Source organism: Elaeis guineensis, chromosome 5 (assembly GCF_000442705.2).
Source record: "Elaeis guineensis isolate ETL-2024a chromosome 5, EG11, whole genome shotgun sequence".
NCBI classification, from domain to species: Eukaryota; Viridiplantae; Streptophyta; class Magnoliopsida; order Arecales; family Arecaceae; genus Elaeis; species Elaeis guineensis.
Window position 1 is genome coordinate 107,206,782 of NC_025997.2, and position 21,994 is coordinate 107,228,775.

Genomic DNA, 21,994 nt, shown 5'->3' on the forward strand with positions numbered 1-21,994 from the left:
GTAATGATTTCTATGCACAAAGTTAAAATCTCTATGCATCTAGTTAATACCCCTGGGCACAGTTAATATCCCTTTGCACACAATTAAAGTCTTCCTGCACACAGTTTAAGATCTCTGTGCATACTATTAAGGTCTCTTTTTATATAGTTAAGATTTCTAAACACAGTATTTTCCTGCACACGGTTGATATCCCCTACACATAGTTTAGGTCTCCTTGCACACAATTAAAATCTCTATGCATATGGTTAAGCTCTCTCTGCACAACAATAATTCAAGAGGATTGCACGATAGTTAATAACACCTTGAATCGTTTATCAACATAAAACTTGCAAAGTGTTTGGGATCCATGGCCAATGTCTTGTTCTTCTTAAAGGAAGCAAAATATTTGTCCCTACCACCTAATTCACCCTAACACAGAGCTAAGAACACTACTTCTAGCCTATTGGCTTAGCTGGTTAGAATTTGTATGCTAATAATGTGAAAGTTATGGTTTCTAGACCTACATGAACCATTACAAGAGACTAATAGTATTATGTAAACTATGCTCCAAGGAGTAATGGCTTAAAAATTGATATGATTAGTTCCCAAGTTTCCTATTTTCCCTATGTTCCCCTCCAATCAAACACAGCATCGTGCACCTAGTGGTCGCTTCTAGCTAACTCCCTAAACTTTCCCACCAATAATAGATCTAACTTCCCAGATACTAAAATAAAATTGAGAAGAAGGTTAGACAACCACAACCTCTTACACTTTGCCATGGATCACCAACCCAAAAAGCCCATTCCACATCCTTAACTTATAAAAACCCCCTCCTTATGCTGCTATCCAGATTCTCCACAGAACCAAGCCAAGAGAATAATAATTAATAGCACCTAATACATTTTTTATCTATTGCATGGGCTTTATATTAGGTATCACGTTAAATCAAACAAGAAAAAAAATGATGAATTACTATTTTATTATATAATTCAGTCACTAAATTTATTAGTTGAACACAGTCGAAAATAAAATTTTTTTAGTTAATCACAAAAGATCTCATCTCTTAATTTCAACAAATCCTACATCCAGGTCTAATAAAATTAGATTTGATCACCTCATAAGGCCACATCTGAAGCAGGACTTCATACATCAAACACTCAATACACTCAAAATCCTCAAAGAACCCCAGCCCCTATTAAATCAGCTCTTGGCTGGCAAACTCTTTCCTTGCCCGGTCCTTCTGAGCATCTTTTTGAGCTTTTCCACTTCAATATCATCAAGGAAGGTAACCTTATCCACAATGCCGATGGCAAATTGTTTGCAAAGATCATGAATGATGTTAACCTGTACCCAAGGTCTACCTAGAGGTTCAGATGGAGGGAAGGGGGAAAAACAGGGAGAGATTCAGCATGTAACTACATGTAGATTTTCACATTGATGTTTTTTATTTTTGAAATAGAAATATCTATACATATGTTGCAACAATGAGCATAACTTGGAGTACCACTCAAGATTTGTACAATGACAAATTAACCACAACCACCTTATCACATACCATCAGGAGATGAAGGGAATATTGTCAACTAACTCGATCAGTATCTTCTGTAAAAGAAAGTCATAAACAGATAAATTAAAGCTAAGCTGACTAGCAAAAATTACAAAGAATGGTGTGAGAGAGCCCCTATTGCAACTTGCTAAAGCAATTGACCAAAAAGCTATCCTAGACTAGGAAGCCAAATGATAGAAAGGCATACCACATTTTATAGTTTGCCAGGATAACTAGCTGTGAGGGCTCGAACTGGCAATTGAGTTTGTCCAACTCCACATAGAGTGCCATCATAATAGAGCTATAGGTTAAGATAATTAATATATGCACGTAAATAGAAGAAAGAAAGGGAATAAAATCTTATGTGGTTGCAACAAATCCAGGAAAGTATATGATTATGTCAAATATACAAGGCATTCAATGTACTTGATGTCTCTGAAAAGATTAGAAGCCATTTTATGTAGACTGACTGCTTTGTCAACATTGCCAAATCAACTCATTCATAATAACTAAACCAGACCAAACTAGCTTGACTTAACAAACTTGAAAGTTCTGCAAGACTAGAGAAGAAGTAATCAGTGACAATGTTGCCCAACATATAAAATCGGGCCATAAGCCAAGGGCCACGAGCCATAGGAAGAGCATGACATATCCCAATGCAGGAAACCTCTCTTAAGTGCAATAGAAAAATGTGATGTAATCAAAGAATCCCCCACCACCACAATGCCTATGTGACACTCAAACACTCGCAGTGGGTGGCAAAGCCTCATGCTGTGACATGCCAGAACATGTTAATAGAGAGGCTATAGGGACTGCAATGGGTTTGGGGAGCCACGAATGGAGAAGCGGATCCTGATGAGGTGGTAGGTCTCATCAGGATGGGAAGATTGAATAAGACATGGAAGAGGGTGAGGAAATTAAGTGGAAAGGGATTTATTGGTCATTTTAAAATGAGAGATAGTGAGCAGATACTGAGAGTTATAACTTATAAAAACTATATAATTTGGATCGGGTGTTATATTTCTGGTGCCAAGGATTAAAGATTATAGCCTAGTCCATGGAAGGACTAGGGGTCAAATTCCCCATAATTATATAAGTATTACAATATGAAATAATACTATCATAATCATAACTTTATAACTATATTGTAGTGGTTGTTATTTTAATTGTTGTAATCCATCATTATAACAATTACCATTATTTTGTTATTGTAGTTTTATATAATAAATTATAATTATAATATTGAAAAATATTGTAATAATACAATAATTAGTACGGTGGTTGTATTAAACTATTAATTATATTATTATTATATTTCTCTTTTATCATTGTAATATTTATATAGTGCTAAAATGTATTTATGCAATATCATTATATAATTACAATTTATTATGCATTATTATAATATTTATTGCAATAAATAGTTAATACTACTATAATAGGATATAATTATTTTAAATACAATTGATTATAATAATATAATATTATTGTATACTGCATAAAAAAAGGTCAATGGTTGGTCACCTATTAGTAAAATGTAATAAAAATAAACAGCACATTGTTTCTGAGGGGGTTACTTTACCTATTCATTTGCAAGTTATCACACTTCTTTTATCATGATACAACCAAACAACTGTAAACACTAGTTATTGTCAATCACATGTAACCAAGCAAAAGCAATTCCTACGTCATGCAATTAGAATTACAAGCAATCAAATAACCTTTTTCTATATCTACATTTTATCTTCTAAAATTCTAGTGTTCCTTTAAAGTAAAAAATGGATGGTTCATGCATATCTGTTATAGTGATCATTGCATCAGTATTGATTTTTTAATATGGTGCATAATTTTGGCAGTATAAATGTGAATGAAGAGGCAAAAGAAGTATTTCTTCATATTGGGAGTTTGGGACATGCAGCACTACTCTTCATAAATAAAAGACTTGAAGGTTATGAGCAGCTTTTACATTGTTATTATTATTATTATTTTTTTGACTTCAGAAGCTTTTGTCTATAATGTAAATATTCCATTATTTCTTCAAGTGATTATATTTTTCACAATGTTACTCTAGTTATCCAATACCAGCATTGGTTTAAGATGTAGCCATCCAAAGGCACACATAATCTAATAAGCTTTGGGTGCCTTTTGCAAGGCATCTTCCCGTTATTCATTAAAACTAGATGATCCTAAGCCATTACTTTGACCATTCTTGTCATGTAACATCATCAAAAGAACCTTACGAATACTAGTTTGGCTTTATACTTGCACTAGTGAGCTTTAGTTAAGTGATAGAAGAGCAATGGCCCCAACATTTTGGCTTCATGAAAAAGTCTATATATATGTATATATAGATTTATGTATTTTGGCTTAATGAAAGAAGAGTTTGGATATGTGTGTGTATAAATGTATCTATATATGTCTGTGTATGCATATAGCCACTTCCTATATACTTTTTAACTAGGAGTGGCGTAGATATCTGGGAAAGTAAACTCTATCCCGACTTATATAGCTGCATTGCCTAGCAATTACATCAATCCAGGCTCTAGTTTTGGTTCCTTTGTTTTGTCAACTTGGGTCATAAAATTTGATACGTGTTAGACAAAACTGTTGGCATGCCTTTCCTATCTTGCCAGCTTCAGTTTCAGCCAGTCTAGAAGAAACCCAACTGATACTTTGAAAATGAACACTTAAAAGTCTAAATAACCTTCATTTGAAGTACTGCCAACTGCCAAGTAAAGACACCCAGAAATGGAATGCTTTGCTGAAGCATTCACCCACATTTTTAGACCTAGTAATAACTTTCCTGTTTGGTGTCTGATCATCTGTAACATTTTTCTTTAGGGAGATGACTCTTTCTTCTGCCTACATGAATGGTGCATCTACCACTACTTCCAATTCCAGCTTTCACCTTTTTAATGTGCTCTGAGAGCTTTTGGTGTTTACTGGTTCCTATTTATGAACTAATCTTATACCTTATTATACCATAATTACTTATCTTTTTTGGTTGTGACCCAAAAAAGCAGAAAAAAATTTAATATTTGGACTAGAATTCTACAGAGTACTCATCTCTTACAGTAACAGAATTTTTTATCTTTCTTTCCCATTAATTTTAGCTATACTACAAGTCTTTATGAATGTCAAAGTCCAATCTTAAATATGGACTTGTAATACGCTTTTCTGTTGTATAAAATTCATTATTTATTTTAAATCTGGAAACACTTTTAGGATTTGGATATGGCGACCATGATGATGCAAATTTCACAATTGACAAGCAAATTAAGCTCAATCAAGGGAATAATTCACTAGAGTTGTTAAGTATGATGGTCGGGCTACAGGTGCACATATTTTCTTATCTTGAAGTAAATTTTGTGTCTTTCTGGCTCTTCTAAGCATTGTCTTGATACGGATATTATTCTTTGTTTCTAGAACTATGGACCTTGGTTTGATATTGCTGGTGCTGGTATCTACTTAGTGACACTTGATGCTGTGGAGGATCTTTCTGTTAGAGAATGGACCTATCAGGTTTATTCCCTCCTTCAATGTTTGTTAAAGTAATGTCAGAAGTATACGTCATATGTCATTCTGTGAATAACAATGTGCAAAGGAAAAATCAAGATAAATTGCAGGTTAAGCTACTAGATGATTTATATGAAACAGAGTTGCAACTTTAACGAAATTTAGAGTGGTTTTAACTCATGTTTATAATCCTAGACTTGGCCTTGACTGATGAAGTGATGTGTAATTGACAAGCTGATTTAAGCTGAATTTTCTGAAATTAAAGTTTTTAGAGGGACAACTCATAGGAGGATGAAAATCAGAATTTATTCTTCGGATCATAATAAGAATTTGATTGTTATTACTTTATTAGGTAAATAATGTGACTTTATATTTTAGTTAGATGTGCTCCTTTTCTCTACCATGTCTTGGATATACGTCAGATCTTTATTTAAAGAACCTTGTGTAGGTGCTGTTGTTAGTTTTATTTTATGGTACTAACTAGGATATGAGAGAGATGACATTCAAGGTGAATGTTGGGGCTTTAGGGCCTAAAGGTATCCAAGGCGCCCCTCCGGACTCATCAGAGCATCCTAAGGCGACCTAAGTGGTGATCAGCCTTACTGCCCTGGTGGTTGATTCTTGAGGGCAAGTTTATTTGAGATGTGGTTTAGGAACTTCCCTCCTAAAGGAAGGCTCCTCTTGATAAGGAGTTTGGAGGGGACCAAGGTTTGCATATCGGTTGGTATCAATGCATACTGTACTATACTGATATGCGGTATCGGGATATAACAACAATCGATATGTTGAACCAGCCCCCACATGAGGTGTACTAACATTATACTAGGATGATACTGGTATAGAATCCACTATTGAGATGGCGATCCTTGGAGGGGCCAATATTTTATCAATGTTGTGAAAAATCATCTAGCTCATGCATGGTATTCCGTATTGGCCCGACCGGTCGGTACATCCCATATTGTACCATACCGACGGGGAACCGGTCTGGTTCAGATCGGATTTTTGAAAAATGGCATGAAACAGACTGAACCGATCGGTTTGGTATGGTATCGGCCCAAACCGTCCGATATCGACCGGTTTGGTCTGGTTCGGCTCGATTTTTTTTTTGTGCTATTGGATGGGTTTTTTTTTTGATTTTTTTTATTATCGGTATGATACGGTACGGTATGGTATGGTATTGTATCGACCGACAACCGGCACGGATTTGGGTATCGAGTCTACGAACCTTGAGCTGATGGCTGCAGAAATGAGCTTTGCTTTGTTATTTAGGAAGGGCTTAGACTTAGATGCTTTATTCTTGGTGGCTAGAAATTTCTATTTGAACTCCTATTTTACTGGACATGACATTTTAGGTGGTTCGGATGCTTTGCAGTGGCTACTTTATGTTGGGACAACTCCATTTCATTGATCAAGGAGTGTCTCTCCTGTAGTTGGGAGGATAATTGGAAGTTGGTGGTATTAAACTCCCTGATATGGCATTATAGATTGAGTTTGCCTTGAAGTACATACCTTAGAAGCATCGACTGGGGGTTCAACTCTTTTGGTGATTTTGGGTTATCCTTTAGATGATAATCCTTTCTTGGGAGGGCTGTAGCAAAGTTGCTGATATGCCTCTTTTGATCCATCTAAAGAGATTGCCCTTACTTTATTGGACACTGGTAAATGACTGTGGTCACTTTCTGGAGTTGGACCAGTTTTTAGTGAAGTGAACAGACCTTCGAGTGGCTAGAGATTAAAATGTCTGTGGTTTATTCATTTGTATTCTAAGGTTGGAAGAGTAATGTGCTCTCTTTGCAGGTCAGAAAAGTGGTTTGCGTTCTTAGGGGGACTGTATAATACTTTTACTCTGATTTTTCTTCTCGATCTTCTAAATCCCAATGTGGGTCCTTAAGGGGTTAGGCAACGTGAGGACTGCGGAGTTTCATATGGAGACAACTGGAGTAAAATTTCAGATATAAACCTAGTTGGGGGATACTGTGTAAATTTTAGATGTAAACCTAGTTGGGGGTCATGGAGTTCTTAATGGTTAAGACTTAAGATATCTACTCTCTTTGTGATGTAAGTGGTTTCGAAGACTTTTGCAAGAAGAGGGAGGCATTTGGAGTGGCTGCATCTTGAGTGTCTACTTTTAATGATGGGGTGTCTTGATTTCTACTTCCCCAACATCAAATCTCCATTTGGCAGTGTCTTAAGAATCAGGAAAGATTTCACCTGTGGACTTGCAACCAAGGCTTCAGTGGTTTGGATGTGAAGTTTCAAACTGATAGATGGCTAAACCACTAACTCTCGTGGAAATTTTTTGTCAACTTTAACATCGAGCTTGGGATGGAGATGCAAATGCTGCATCCCGACCTGACATCATCCATGGTGAAAGTATTTGGTCTCCAAATTCCCTTGCCTCATCTATGCTTATAACATGACAGCACTCACAGATTTGACAAACCTACTCCGCCAGTTCCTGTTGCACAATGAAAAAGTCAAATGGATTTGAAGACAAGATTCAAAACAAGTTTATTCCATGTGGAGTATCTTTTGAATCCCAAACAATGGAGGGTTCTATCACCTTTTTCTTACAAATTTGGGAAGAGAAGCCTTTCAAGGTGAAGATCTTCTTACAGCTTGTTCTAAAGAATGAACTTCTTATGATGGATGGCTTGCATTTGAGTTAGGGAGGTCATGGAAATTATTTTCTGTCATAACCAACAATAATTTTTGGAGCATTTACTTTTAAGGTGCTACTTTGTATTTGGGCTCTAAATGCATGTTAAGCAGAAGTTAGTGGCTCCCGATGCAAGTAAGCAGTCCTCGAGATCACCTTAGCCCACATGAGATCAAACTAGTGAAGCAAAAACAAAGTAAAGCTAGAAGAGAAACTAATGTAGAATTAGAACTGGAAGGCTCAGAATTAACTAATCATTTTTAAGGTGCCAGTTTGTAAGAGGCCTCTAATTGCATGTTAAGCACAAGTTAGTGGCTCCTAATGCAAGCAAAGAGTCCAGCAACGCACCTTAGCCACATGAGATCAAATTAGTGAAGCCGAAGAAAAATAAAGCTGAAAAAGAAACCTAGAACTAGAACTAGAAGGCAAATTAACCAATCTAATCTATGCATAAGTAGAAAGCCCTAGAATCTTGTCTTCCTCCTGAACCTTCAGCCTTCGACCTCCTGTCTTCATACAGTCTGAGTTGAGGAATCCTATCTTCATAACAGTACCTCCCCTAAACCATAACATTGCACCCCATGTTCTTGAGCAGCATCCCACCACACAAGAAAATTGACAAAAATCTTAGGAAAGGAATTTTATTGACTTCAATGATGAAAAGTGTGAAAAAATGGAGAGGTATTTATAGGTTCTAGAGCCCATGCATTCACAAACATTCGTTGGAGTTGCTTTGAACTTAGGTCAAACAAGTACTACTTGTTTTGCAAGGCTTCTAGAACAAAAATCTTGCCTTTAGGGTGAAAACTAGGACTCTCAAGTCTTGACCTATCTGGTAGTACTCAGGATGCCGTTGGAACACTATTGGATGACAATTATGGTGTTGTTGGTTGTCTAGACCTATTCCAAGTTTAACTGGACATGTTTGGATCTGACAATTGGTGGATTGACATCAGAGTTTGATATGATGATAGTTTTTTGGCTGTAGATTATATACTAACGCCAATAGTACAAACATCGGTATTCAACACTATCATAACTTCATTATTTTGACCCGCAATTCAAATACCAGCACCAAATCTTGTACCGGTTTTTGCCAAATCAGTGAGCAAATGAGTAATGAGACATAGCATGGGTTTGTGTTCCCAATCGCAAACTATGTACTAGTGCCAGAAACCTTCCGGGATGGCACCTTTCATACCTTGCCATTCCAAAGGTATCAGAGACCTTGGTTTTGACCATGGGTTCATCATCAGGGCTCCGGTTAGGGTCATTCATGTTGTGATGGAAACTAAACATGATGATGGTTGATGGACATGACAAAGATGTTTCATCTGAAAATTTTACTTGGCCTATTCTCTTGATGACACTTGATCCAATTTTTACATAAACTTCAAAATTTAAGTCCTTTGGACATGTGTAAGTCAAGCATCACCTTGTGTTCTCCCTTTAATGGATGTATAAGGGGTTTGATGTTTGTTCTGTTGGATGTATGTCCTAGAAGCCAATTTGGGCTGACACATTTCATATCTTTAGGACATGATTTTGTACTTATTGGGCAGTTATATTACCATTCATGTTTATGTGTCCATGAATCATTCAAGGGATTAACAAGATGATGACACATATTCTCAAAGAGTTGAGAATTTGAGGCATATGTCATTGATGGTTGATTCCTAAATTACTCCTGGTCATAGGATCATCATGAGGATGGTGATTGATTTGGATATACCAGTGCACGGATCGCTTCCTTCGGACAAATGGGTCTCGAGTTTGTAGTGTAGAAATACTGGAGCGAGAGTGCAGGTAGTTGTTAGAGAATAACTAGTACTGAGCGTGACCAACACGAGAAGTCACATGGATGTCTGCTCACTCGTTAGTGACTTTCTCGATGCTGCAGTTGTATGACTAGTCTTTTGATCTGAGATGACACTACTGCTCGTAGTGAGGCTGCTGAAATTTGACTGACACATCAACATGGGTCTCAAGGAGCCCTTGTAGTGGATGTTGGCGATAGTTGGTCCACTATAGGAGTGGAGTGTGCATCAAGATAGAATCTATCGATCCTAGCAGAAGGGAGTAGTCTTATGGGATTTAAGAGGCTGAGTCCTTAAGTCTATGGCCATAGCAGTGTGATTGATGGAAAAAAATTTTCATAGAATCACATATAGACTTAAGCTGATTGAATCTATTATATGATCGATGTTGAGGTTTGACGATTTCTCCATGCCTGCCATCGAGTCGGGACTCACGATAGAGGGACTGAATCACACGTTAACTACATCTAGAGATTCATTTCAGTTCTATTGGGTTGCCATTACATACTGCTAGGTGTCACTAGTGGATTGTGAGAGCTCACTAGGGTTGTTCTAGATCGACAATCTTTGTTGAGTTAGAGTGAAATTATTCTGACCCATTGAAAAAAATTTTAATGATACAATGATAGAGATCATTGTATGTTTCACTATCAGATATAATTGAACCTATGAGGTCACTCAACAAAGGGATTAGGTCTGAAATAAGTAATTGAGCTTATGAAGTGTCAATTGGGTTTAGAGAAATCTATTGGGTTTATAGTAACCTTGCTAGCATATGGTTGGACCCAATTTCTCTTTCCGTTGGGATTACTTATTTGATAAGTTAATTCTAATTTAATTATCTGCTAATAACCTATATGAATAAGATTTATGAGACTTCAATTATTGGGTGTCTAAGGTTATGGATCACATAAATTAAGGGTGCAAATTCCTTATGAATCTCCTTGATAGTTATTATGGGGTGCCACCTTGATTTGATCAATTTGGGCATGTCCATTGATTAGAGGATCTTTTGTTTTCATATAGGGCATCTTCTGGGTGTGTTTTGGGGTGTTTAATTATGGGTGCAAGGGCTTCAATTGTTGGCGCCTAATGGGCTTCCTAATATAAGTTGGATAACTTAAGTTAATAGGAATCCTAATGCAAGTAGGACTTGTATTATGAGATTAAATATAATTCAATCCTTATGCCTATTTAAAGGGACCTCCCCTAAAATCCCTAGAGCATAAAAATCAGCAGCCCCTCACACCCATAGGTTTATGTCAGTTCTATTGGGTTGCCACTACATACTGTTAGGTGTGACTAGTGGATTGTGAGAGCTCACTAAGGTTATTCTGAATCGACAATCTTTGTTGAGTTAGAGTGAAATTATTTCGATCCATTAAAAAGAGTTTCAATGATACAATAATAGAGATCATTGTATGTCTCACTATCAGATAGAATTGAACCTATAAGATCACACAATAAAGAGATTAGGTCTGGAATAAGTAATTGAGCTTATGAAGTGTCAGTTGGGTTTAGAAAAATCTATTGGGTTCATGGTAACCTTGCTAGCACATGGTTGGATCCAATTCCTCTTTCCGTTGGAATTACTTATTTGATAAGTTAATTCTAACTTAATTACCTGCTAATAACCTACATGAATAAGATTCATGAGACTTCAATTATTGGGTGTCTAAGGTTATGGATCACATAAATTAAGGGTGCAAGTCCTTTATGAATCTTCTTGATAGTTATTATGTGGCGCCATCTTGATTTGATTAATTTGGGCGTGTCCATTGATTAGAGGACTTTTTGTTTTCATGTAGGGCATCTCTTAGGTGTGTTTTGGGGTGTCTAATTATGGGTGCAAGGGCTCCAATTGTTGGTGCCTAATGGGTTTCCTAATGTAAGTTGGATAACTTAAGTTAATAGGAATCCTAATGCAAGTAGGACTTGTATTATGAGATTGAATAGAATTCAATCCTTATGCCTATTTAAAGGGACCTCCCCTAAGGTCCCTAGAGCATAAAAACCAGCAGCCCCTCACACCCAAAGGCTCTCCCCTCACACCCAAGATTCATTTCAGTTCTACTGGATTGCCATTACATACTGCTAGGTATCACTAGTGGATTGTGAGAGCTCACTAGGGTTGTTCTGGATCGACAATCCTTGTTGAGTTAGAGTGAAATTATTCCGACCCATTGAAAAGAGTTTCAATGATACAATGATATAGATTATTGTATGTCTCATTATTAGATAGAATTGAACCTATAAGGTCACACAACAAAAGGATTAAGTCTGAAATAAGTAATTGAGCTTATGAAGTGTCAATTGGGTTTAGAGAAACCCATTGGATTCATGGTAACCTTGCTAGTACATGGTTGGACCCAATTTCTCTTTCCATTGGGATTACTTATTTGATAAGTTAATTCTAACTTAATTACCTACTAATAACTTACATGAATAAGATTCACGAGACTTCAATTATTGGGTGTCTAAAGTTATGGATCAAATAAATTAAGGGTGCAAGTCCCTTATGAATCTCCTTGATAGTTATTATGGGGCGCCACCTTGATTTGATCAATTTGGGCGTGTCTATTGATTAGAGGGTCTTTTGTTTTCATATAGGGCATCTCTTGGGTGTGTTTTGGGGTGTCTAATTATGGGTGCAAGGGCTTCAATTGTTGGTGCCTAATGGACTTCCTAATGTAAGTTGGATAACTTAAGTTAATAGGAATCCTAATGTAAGTAAGACTTGCATTATGAGATTGAATATGATTCAATCCTTATATCTATTTAAAGGGACCTCCCCTAAGGTCCCTAGAGTATAAAAGCCAGCAGCCCCTCACACCCAAAGGCTCTCCCCACGCCCTCTCTTCCTCTCCTTTTCTCTCCTCTTGGGTGTTCTATACACCCCTTCCTTCGGACGCGCGTCCCAAGGAGTTCCATGCCCAAAGGAGTTTGGGTGCCTCTTCCTTGCTGGTTTCTAACATCTGGTAGCAGCACATAGCAAGGAAAAACTCGAGACAAAAGGAGAAGAAGAAGATCAAGGAGAAAGATCAAGTGTTGATCGTGATCCAGGCTTCGTTCAGATTCAGTAGGCTGAATTTTGGAGAACCAAAATTCAGATTAAAGAGGATTATTTCAGGCTGATCTCGAGTGGATACTCGTAGAGGCCGAACACTTGTGCGGCTAAGAGAGAGCCTCTTCTCTTCCAGATCCAGTTTTGAAGAAAGGGATTGCGAAACAGGTATGTGATTTGATCACAATCTGAATTTCAGCATATATCAATTTCAGCATATGAAATAGATCATGTGGTTTTATGTTTTTATGCATGCAAAATTAAGATTAAAATTATTTTAATCTTATTCTCCGCTGCGGAATTTAGAAAACAAAGTTTTTGAAACACATATGCATGCATCAAACCCCAAAATCCAACATATTCATGGAATTTTTGTCGATGAAGGATGAAAATACAGTCTTCTATCTTGCTCCAGCATGATTTCTTGTTCTTCCACGACAATCTTGTCAATCTAGGTGCTCTTGCTTGCTTGAAGTCCAATTTTGGTGACCTCAAGAGATAATGCTTGCTTGATTCTGTCATGAGATAGTATGTGACCTTGGCCTGCATCAGTTCGCTACCCTCATGGAAGTCCCATTATAACATGGAGGAAGAACAGAAAAATGGAGGATTGAATTGGATAGGATTTAGTGATTTCTGTGCTTTGTGCTATACATGGCATGAGTGATATGCATATTTTTTCACTAGTGGTGCATCCTCTACACTTGCTGTTTTTTCTTAGTCATATGTATTTTTTCCTCGCTGTTGGAGGGGTTAGTTAAGGTGGTTCCATAGGGGAAATAATTTATAATTTCTTTTCATCTGAGCAGAATCCAGACTTGGTTGAGGTTCAGTTTTTCCATGTTCTGGTTATTTATCTTGTTTTCTGATTTCTGAGTTTTGGGCTTCTTTATACCCTTTTGTTTTTTGTTTTTTTTGGATGGTCCTGCTGTTTGTTCGGCCTCTTTCCCTCCTAGTTCTTCCTCTCTTGTATTGTAACTAGGCATTTTTTATGGGCTTTGCTTCAGTTTTTCCCTCTTTTGAAGAAGCCAGAGGAGTTCCCATCATCCTATTCTCAAAAAAAAAAAAAAAAGAAAAGAAAAGAAAAGAAAAGAAGAAGATGCTTTTCATATAAGTTTGTTTAGATTTTTGTCATAATCACATAGTTCCATCATTCATGGATCAGGCCTTAATGATATGACAGATCTGTTAACAAACATAGTTACTAATTTTTTTATGAACAAGCTTCTGTTTATTTTTCCACAGCAGCGGGAGAAAAAATTGTTTGAGTCATTTAATTTATATATAAAGAGAAGTAACTGATTAAGATATGTTATGGAATAACATCTTATGGTTATTTGATGTGTCATATAATGTCATCAGTTGTTGCTTTCGAGGATTTACTAGCATTAAATCATGTTTCCAGCTTTGTAATTTCTTATGTTGCAAGTATTCTTGCTTATCAGGTGGGCACAGAAGGTGAGTATCTTGGACTTGACAATGTGAACCATGCAAATAGTTCAGTTTGGTCTTCAGGGAACCTACTGCCAACTAACCAGAGTCTGATATGGTACAAGGTATGTGTGTGTGTGATGCTCATAATCGAAGTTTGAGAACAATATTTTATGATTTACCATTTATTTGCAAGAAAGGAAAATGTTGGAGATTATGAAAAGAAAGTCTTGGAAAGTCTATAAAAAAATATGTTGAAACTTGAAAGAAATTAGTTTAGTAGAAGGTAGAAGAAAATTATAGGTTTAGTTTGTGAATAATTTAAAATATCCTATCCCACATTAGATTTAAGTCATGAAAAAAAAAACTAAAATAAGAAATAAAAATAAGTGCATATTCTTCTATTGCAGAGACATGATATGACTTGACTTCAACCTTAATAAATTAAAGACCATATAGTTATGTATTTAAGAAGTTTATAGATTTCATAGTGTTCTTTTAGCTACATTTTAATCTTTCTTTCCTTTTATTTGATGAAATTTTATCCTAAAATAAACCCTTTTTTTTCTTGTTCTATAGAAAACATGGTATGACAACCCTAATTGGCATGCATGTGAAACAAGTGGGTGGACTAGCAAATGTCTAAATAGAGATAAAATATACATAAGATAATTAAGAATCTAAGATATATCAATATGGTTATTTTCTTTAAGTAAATGCGCTGTGGAAATTCAGGAAAAAAATAACACATGAAATTAAGCTGGTCTCTTATAGGAGGAGTTAGAATAGTTAGATGCAGTATTAGATGATCTACTGTATGGGAGTTAGAATTGTTAAGAGGCAGGAGTTTGAGCAAGATACTGGACCAATTGCACCACCCTTGGCAGGTGGGGCAGCAACTTGTGCAGATTGGTGTGGGTTGTAGCTAAATGTAATCCACACCCATTTGTTGGATCTACCAATCCATCCCAAACTTTGGTTGGATTTGGAATATCTCCACCCTTCGAAACCAGCCCCATCTTAAGCTAATTTTGGGTTTGGTTGGGTTAATGTCAGATCCCTCCAGATTTGGTTGGATGATTAAATTAGGACACATTGAATGTGTAATTTAAGTTTGCTGAAATGTTTTGGATGTTTTTGTTACTTTAGTATTTAGTTAGTTGGGAAGTTATTTGGTTGCACTTATGCAATTCTACAATCAATAGGGTAAAGATATAGTTAAATAAGGCACATAAATATTATATATATATATATATATTATTTAGTTGGGTTGGGTTGAGTTATATTTGGGTTTTGTTTTAAGCAAGGTATGCCATACTGTCCCAAATTGAGTGGTACTTGGCATATCATACTGTATCGAGGGCAAACCAGCATGATTTCGCCCCTCCATTCAATTGGCAAGGAAGGAGGAGAGGAAGAAGGAAAGAGAAGAAGAGAGCGAGAGGGTGGCTGCCAACTTCACTTAAAAAATTTCAAATAAAAAAAGGGATGGATTTCCTGTTTTGTTTGTCAACTTCACTTAAAAAATTTCAAAAAAATTTAGAAAGGGCATGGTGCCCTTGTTTCATTTTGAAACAGGGGCTCCACCCTATTCCAGAGCTGTGGAGGAGAGAGCTTTGAAAGCTCTCTTTGCCCCCACCATCCACCTCTCTCAGTCTTCATCACCCTCTCCCTCTCCATCTTCCTTTTCCTCCCTCCCTCTCTCTTTTTTTCGTCTCTTTCCTTCTCTCTCCCTCCCTGCCCCTCTCTCTCTTTGCCACCCTCTCCCACTCTCTCCCTCTCTATCCCACCCTCCCTCCCTCCCTCTCTCTCTTCTTCTCCCTCTCTCCCTCCCTTGCTGGTTCTCCTTTGTTGGTGTGCACCAAGATAGCACGGCATGGTACCATCCATTGGTCTACCAGTATGGGGACTGGTTCCAATACCGTAGACCTTGGTTTTATGCTTAACTCCTAACATGACCCAACTTGGGCTTGCTCAGATTTTGTGCCCAAACCCAACCCGAGTTTATAAATCCCGGCTTAACCTGACCCAATTGAGTGGGTTGGGCTGATTAGGTTTGGTTTCAGCGTCATCCAAGTTACTAGTAGATGATTTCAGCTGTTAAAGGAAAATGCAAAAGAACCCTTTAAGGGTAGCTAGCTTACATGATAAGATGCTTATCATGAATATGAGTTTTAAATCAAAACAAAAATAAAAAAACTTTTCTCTCCTTCAAACAAAGATAAAAGCTTATATTAGTACAAGGAGCTTAGCATTCTTCATGAGTAATAACTCAAAACTAATGTGCATGGTAATATTGGAGCTGCTCCAAGAGGTTGATGGAGTCTTATGTTTTTGCCATGTGTCAATCTATACCTAAAGGGAAAATGTTTTCTCAATGAAAGCAACATGTCATTTACCTTGCATGTTTCTAAATAATTCAACCACCATCATAACAAGACCTAACCTTGAATGAATGGTAGATGTTTACCTTAGATCTCATAAAGAATTTATCTTAGATCTACAGTCCCTCAAACATCAGTTGTGTTGTTAAGATGATTTAATGGATTTTAAGTTATGGCTCTTGGAAGTCCAACATGTGATTGCATATGGATAGGGATGAAACCGGATCGGATACCAGTATATCCATATCCATATTTATTGTATTTAACAAATACAAATACAAATACAAATATGGATATTGTCAGATGCAAAAATTCATATCCGTATGTATTTTAAATGGATACAGATACAATTCGACTACTAGAAGTATCAATACAAGTATAGATATAAGCTGGATAATTAAGCTTTATGACTATAGAATCAAAGATATTACTAAATGGTTGATAAGTCAAGTCAATAGCATGTTTATATGGTTATATATTTCCCTCAAAAGTTAATGAGTAACATATAAAATTATATAGAGTTATAGGTAGAATCGGATTGTCTATCCATATCCATATCCATTTCTCTTTGATGGATATGGATATGGATATGGATGTTAGTCGGATTCTCAAATTTCTGTCTATATCCGGATAGATTCGGATATGAAAATGGATCCGGATGGATATTATCCATACTACTTTCACCCCTACATTATGAGATTGGTAGGGAAATAGCAATTAATCACATCCCAGTTTCCTTATGCATACCTGATTTAACGTTGTGCAAAACCTTATATTTAAAAACATTGGATCAAATTAAAATTAATGATGATAAATTTGTGATAGCACAAGATTCTTGTCCTGACATATGCACAGGTGCTTTTGGTCAAGTTGATGTCATTTCCATCTTCAACATTGCAATTGATGTGTATATGATAATGGATGCTCTATACCATTTGTTCTTGAGAGCATATTTAACTACAAATGGATTAAATATCAGTTAGGCTCATTTATCATAGTTGAATCCGACTTCTTTATTGGTAAGCTTGGTGGACTTAATTTTGTGGTCGCTATTGCTTCCCAAAATATTAGGATGTACCTCATTCACAAGTCCTCGTCATTCTGAAAGAACGTTTAGGCCCCGAAAATTTTGCTAGTGCTTCTTTTTTCTTTTATGTATGGTTGAAACTTAGCCCCAATTGCATTTTCAAGAACCTCACTGTCCATGTTTGGTTTAGTAAAAACATGTGTTTTCATCAAGCAACAACATGTCACTCTTTGATGACACATTTGTCTTTAATTGCTGGCACCTGTTTAGGGTCTTTATGTTTTCCCTATTGTTCACTACAGCCTTTGGGTATTTAGAAACTCTATCCCACTGTTGAAATTTTTACTGGTTAAAAAACTTGGTGTTTTACAGTGACAAATTTACAATGGTGCACCTACAGTTGTAGGTAATGCACCATATGTAACAGTCTCAGATGGTCATGTTCTCTTCTTTTATGGACTTGAATGGGCGGAAGCCTGGCCAATTCAACCAATATCATGTTATCTCAAAATAATGTCTTGTATATCAAGTTAGTTGTTAATTATTTACTAGAATCACTGAATATGACTGCTGGTTGGACTCTCATAATAGAAAACCTCAGATAATCCACCTAGCCTTGAAGTTACGAGATACCTGCCTTGGAAATTTTTTGTTGAGGATTTGTATATATATTTAAAGCTCAATTTTTTTTCTGGGGTATCTTTGGACATTCTCAGACATCGTTTACTCCACCAGAAGGAAATGGTCCATTGGCATTAAATCTTTCAAGCATGGGAAAGGGCCAGGCATGGGTTAATGGACAGAGTATAGGGCGATACTGGCCTGCTTATCTGTCGCCATCAACAGGCTGCTCAGAAGGTTGCGATTACCGAGGACCATATGATTCAAATAAATGCTTAAAGAGCTGTGGGCAACCTGCTCAAATACTGTAAGATTATTTTCCTTGTCTTTTTACATGAACTGTCCAGAAATTATGTTGTTGCAGTTTCGTCATCCAAATGAATGTACAGACACTATTTATTCACATCTTCCCTGGCTTGTGTTTGTTGCACTCTGCTAAAATGAATGTACACAATAGCCTTGCATAAAAATGAATTTTTTATCACATACAGAAGGAGAAGACCAATTTAAATTTGGGTTTGAGGTTTGGAACATCAGATTCAGTGGTATATGCAAAAAAAGTAAATGATAGTTCAATGCATATTCTTAATGTTATCTTAGCAGCAAGAACATTTAGTAAAAACTGTAAAACGATAACCATCAATGGCTTGTCCCAATTATTTGGTTTTGGCCTGAAGAATCTTTATTTTCCAAAAATTCTATGGAGGACAACTCTCCATGTTGCTGCAAGTTTCTCCTAATTCCTGCTCACAACATTCATTCAGATTAGGTTCAACCTATCCATTTTTCTAGACCTTTTAAATTCAAGAACCTCTCCTTTCAAGACCCTTTAGCATAGATTCAAGAACCTCAATTTGTCAGGGTCTGCTCATATCATTGTTTCATATGTTCATTTCATCTCAACCATCTTGCCGTCATTCATCCTCAGTACCACTTTTAGACCTCTTGTATGCTTGTTCCTCACTCTTTTCCTCCTAGTCATACCTCAAATCCATCTCAACATTATCATTTCTACTTGGTTGAGCATAATTTATATGAAAGAAGATGAAGATCAAGAGCATCATGGGTTTTGGTTACCACCCAAAATTTGTTGCTGTATGGGCTTCTATTAGGTCAGTTGATCTAATATAGCCCTTCAGTCTTATTTTCAGGATACCAATATCTAGTGCTTGTTGTGGGGAGAAGTCCTCATATCAATCAGAGAAGTTACTTCCCACTGCTATTACAAAAGAAACTCACATTTTCTTTTTTAAATAACTTGATTGATTCTTCAAGTCCTACTCATCTACTGCTGCCTCAAATATTCATGATGTGCTATTCAGAATTCTAAAGGTTGAAATTGACTTTTCACAAAAAAGTTCTTGAGGTTGTCAACCATTTTAGTTTATCATTTCCGGTGACAAATGATTCTAGTCATTGATTATGAAGCTTGAGCATTTGATATTCTTTTCAAGATAAATTCATTATGTAACTTTCATATCCTTAGATTATTAATACTAATATGGAGAAACTATAAAATTTTAGGTATCACATTCCGCGATCCTGGGTACATCCTGGCAAAAATCTATTGGTTCTGCATGAAGAACTTGGTGGTGATCCTACTAAGATTACAATACTGACCAAAACAGGAGAAGCAGCATGCGCACATGTATCTGAATTGGATCCTCCACCTGTAGACTCCTGGAAACCAAACTCCACAGCTACATCAATGGACCCTGAGCTTCGGTTGTCATGTGAGCAAGGATGGCATATTGTTCTGGTAAATTTTGCAAGCTTTGGCATGCCTCAAGGACAATGTGGATTCTTCAGTCATGGGACTTGCAGTTCAGATGGTGTTCTTCCAATCATCCAAAAGGTATCATCATTTATTTGACCATCATCTTGTTTCAAATTGTGGATTTTTTCCCCTCCCGTGGATCATTTTTAAGGCCCTACGTAAATTTAGGCCCCTTATATTGTTGTTATTTAATATTTCATGCAATGCAGTAATTAGTTTCACCCTGCACCTATGGCCTGTGTTGCATAGACACAGACATGGGATCAGCATTCAGATGTGTATACAAATGTCTGACTCTACAAAAGGGGAATAAGTATATAAGGGGATGCATAAGAAAAAAAAATATAGCTAAATTATATATTCAGTTTTTAAACAATGTAAAATAGAAAATGTCAATAGATTATTTGTGCATCCAAACTCCAAAATTACCTCAAGGATATAAGAAAAAACATGACATTCTGCAAGCTTATTTAAATACTTGCTTCCTTAAGTTCTTAAAACAATAAAATTCTACTTCCAAACATCATGTGGGTAGAACTCATTTGTTGGAAATGCCAACTTTTCATTTTTCTCTGAAAACAAAGACAGAATTTGATAAGTATCTAAAACTTTGCCGCACACCTGGCTTGTGGATATGAATCCAACACAAATTCTTCAAGGTGGACACTAGTATTGCCATCATCTTGTTGGTGTTTTGTTGACTGGTCTTTGGGAGTCATGTACAGTTCCATGTCCTCAGGAGTCACATATTGTATGGTATCTAGAAGGTGCTTTGCTGGTCCAGTATGAAGTAGGCCTGGCAGTCATGTACTGTATATGGAGACATGTTGAATGCTGTACAAGTACTTTTTGTTTGCACTTGGTGATCAGTTTATATGGTACTAAATAAAACCATCTTTCTTACCAAAAGTTGGACACAAGTGTGCAGGAACACAGCTTATGTTAGCTTGAAACATTTAGAAAGAGACAGATTTAAAACTAGCCCTTACAATTGCATTGGGATAGCATCAGCTTGTGTGAGGAACAACAACTGTTCTAGTATCTGCCACAGTTGTCTTCTAAAATCAAAACCAAAAGGTGGTGTTTGCAGACTGCATTTCTGTGCTCTTGGTCATGGTTTAGGGATATTGTTGTGATATCAAACACACACTCTCTCTTTCTTTCTTTTTGCTGGAATATATATTTGTAGAATTAGTGTAGCTCCAATTTTAATAGTACTGATCCTTTTATCTGAAAAAGGTTTATAGAAATTCAGAGCTGAATGGTATACGTGAATCATTAAAATGAGATCGGTAGAAGGTGCATCTTGAAAAATCAATTGCAACGTACATCCCTTACTCAAGTTAAAAATAGTCCTCTATCTGTCCATTTAAAGCTTGAAGTTCTTCTGAGCTATTCATGAATGATTCTGAGCCAGCAACATCCAGGCTGTTCACTCAAATCAAAATTATACAACACTTTTTTCCCTGTCTAAGTACTCAATTATGCTCCAGGAATGCATTGGTCGTGAGAGCTGCTCAGTAACTGTGTCAACCCTCGAGTTTGGGGATCCATGCCCAGGAGTTCCCAAAAGCCTTGCAGTGGAAGTACTTTGCAGTGAATAACTTGCACACTAGCAATGAAGGCATCTTGTTCCCACCTGTCTTCTCTTACCTCACTTGTCTTTTATGTAAATGTGCAACCGAACGCTACGCATTATTGTGATCAACTGAACAGTTGCTGATAGGAAAAACCTTTGGTGCAACTGATACATAAATTATTTATGAATTAATATGTAAAGCTTCTCAACCCTTTTTGAGTTAATGGTGGATAATTAACTGGATGAAGAACTAGCAGGACGTCATTGGCATGATGCACCTGATCACTCTTTGGATCTCACACCTGAAACCTTTCTGGTGTTTTATATTCTTTGCAGGAAACTACAGGAATTTTGATTGGATAAGTTACTAAGACAAATTTCAAAATAGAATTGTTGAAAATTGTGGTAAATATGCGATAGGTGTTCATTCAGGACCAGCGAAACTATGATAATGCACTCATTTCTTTAAAATCTGCTGTCTATTTTTACCAGTGTAGGCTTAGCAAGTAATCTGATGCTTTAGTCAATGCCACAACAACCATTGCCACCACCCTTTATGCAACTTCTGAGAACCAGAACAAGGTTCTCTTTCAT

General features: G+C 36.6%; 1 protein-coding gene across 2 annotated transcripts in view; it reads left to right on the forward strand.

Annotated features, from left to right (window-relative positions):
* The window catches only part of LOC105045417 (beta-galactosidase 8), a 68,713-nt gene extending 47,089 nt beyond the window's left edge, over positions 1-21,624 (forward strand). Inside the window, exons 13-19 of one of the 2 annotated variants that reach the window (XM_010923687.3) lie at positions 3,382-3,473; positions 4,751-4,860; positions 4,952-5,047; positions 14,027-14,137; positions 18,140-18,351; positions 19,569-19,899; positions 21,315-21,624. In XM_010923687.3, the coding sequence (XP_010921989.1) occupies positions 3,382-3,473; positions 4,751-4,860; positions 4,952-5,047; positions 14,027-14,137; positions 18,140-18,351; positions 19,569-19,899; positions 21,315-21,425 (1,063 nt within the window). In that variant the 3' untranslated portion in view covers positions 21,426-21,624. Of the gene's footprint in view, positions 1-3,381; positions 3,474-4,750; positions 4,861-4,951; positions 5,048-14,026; positions 14,138-18,139; positions 18,352-19,568; positions 19,900-21,314 lie in introns of those variants that run through there. The other variant, XM_073258049.1, reaches the window with a different exon arrangement.
* The last annotated feature ends 370 nt before the right edge of the window (positions 21,625-21,994 follow it).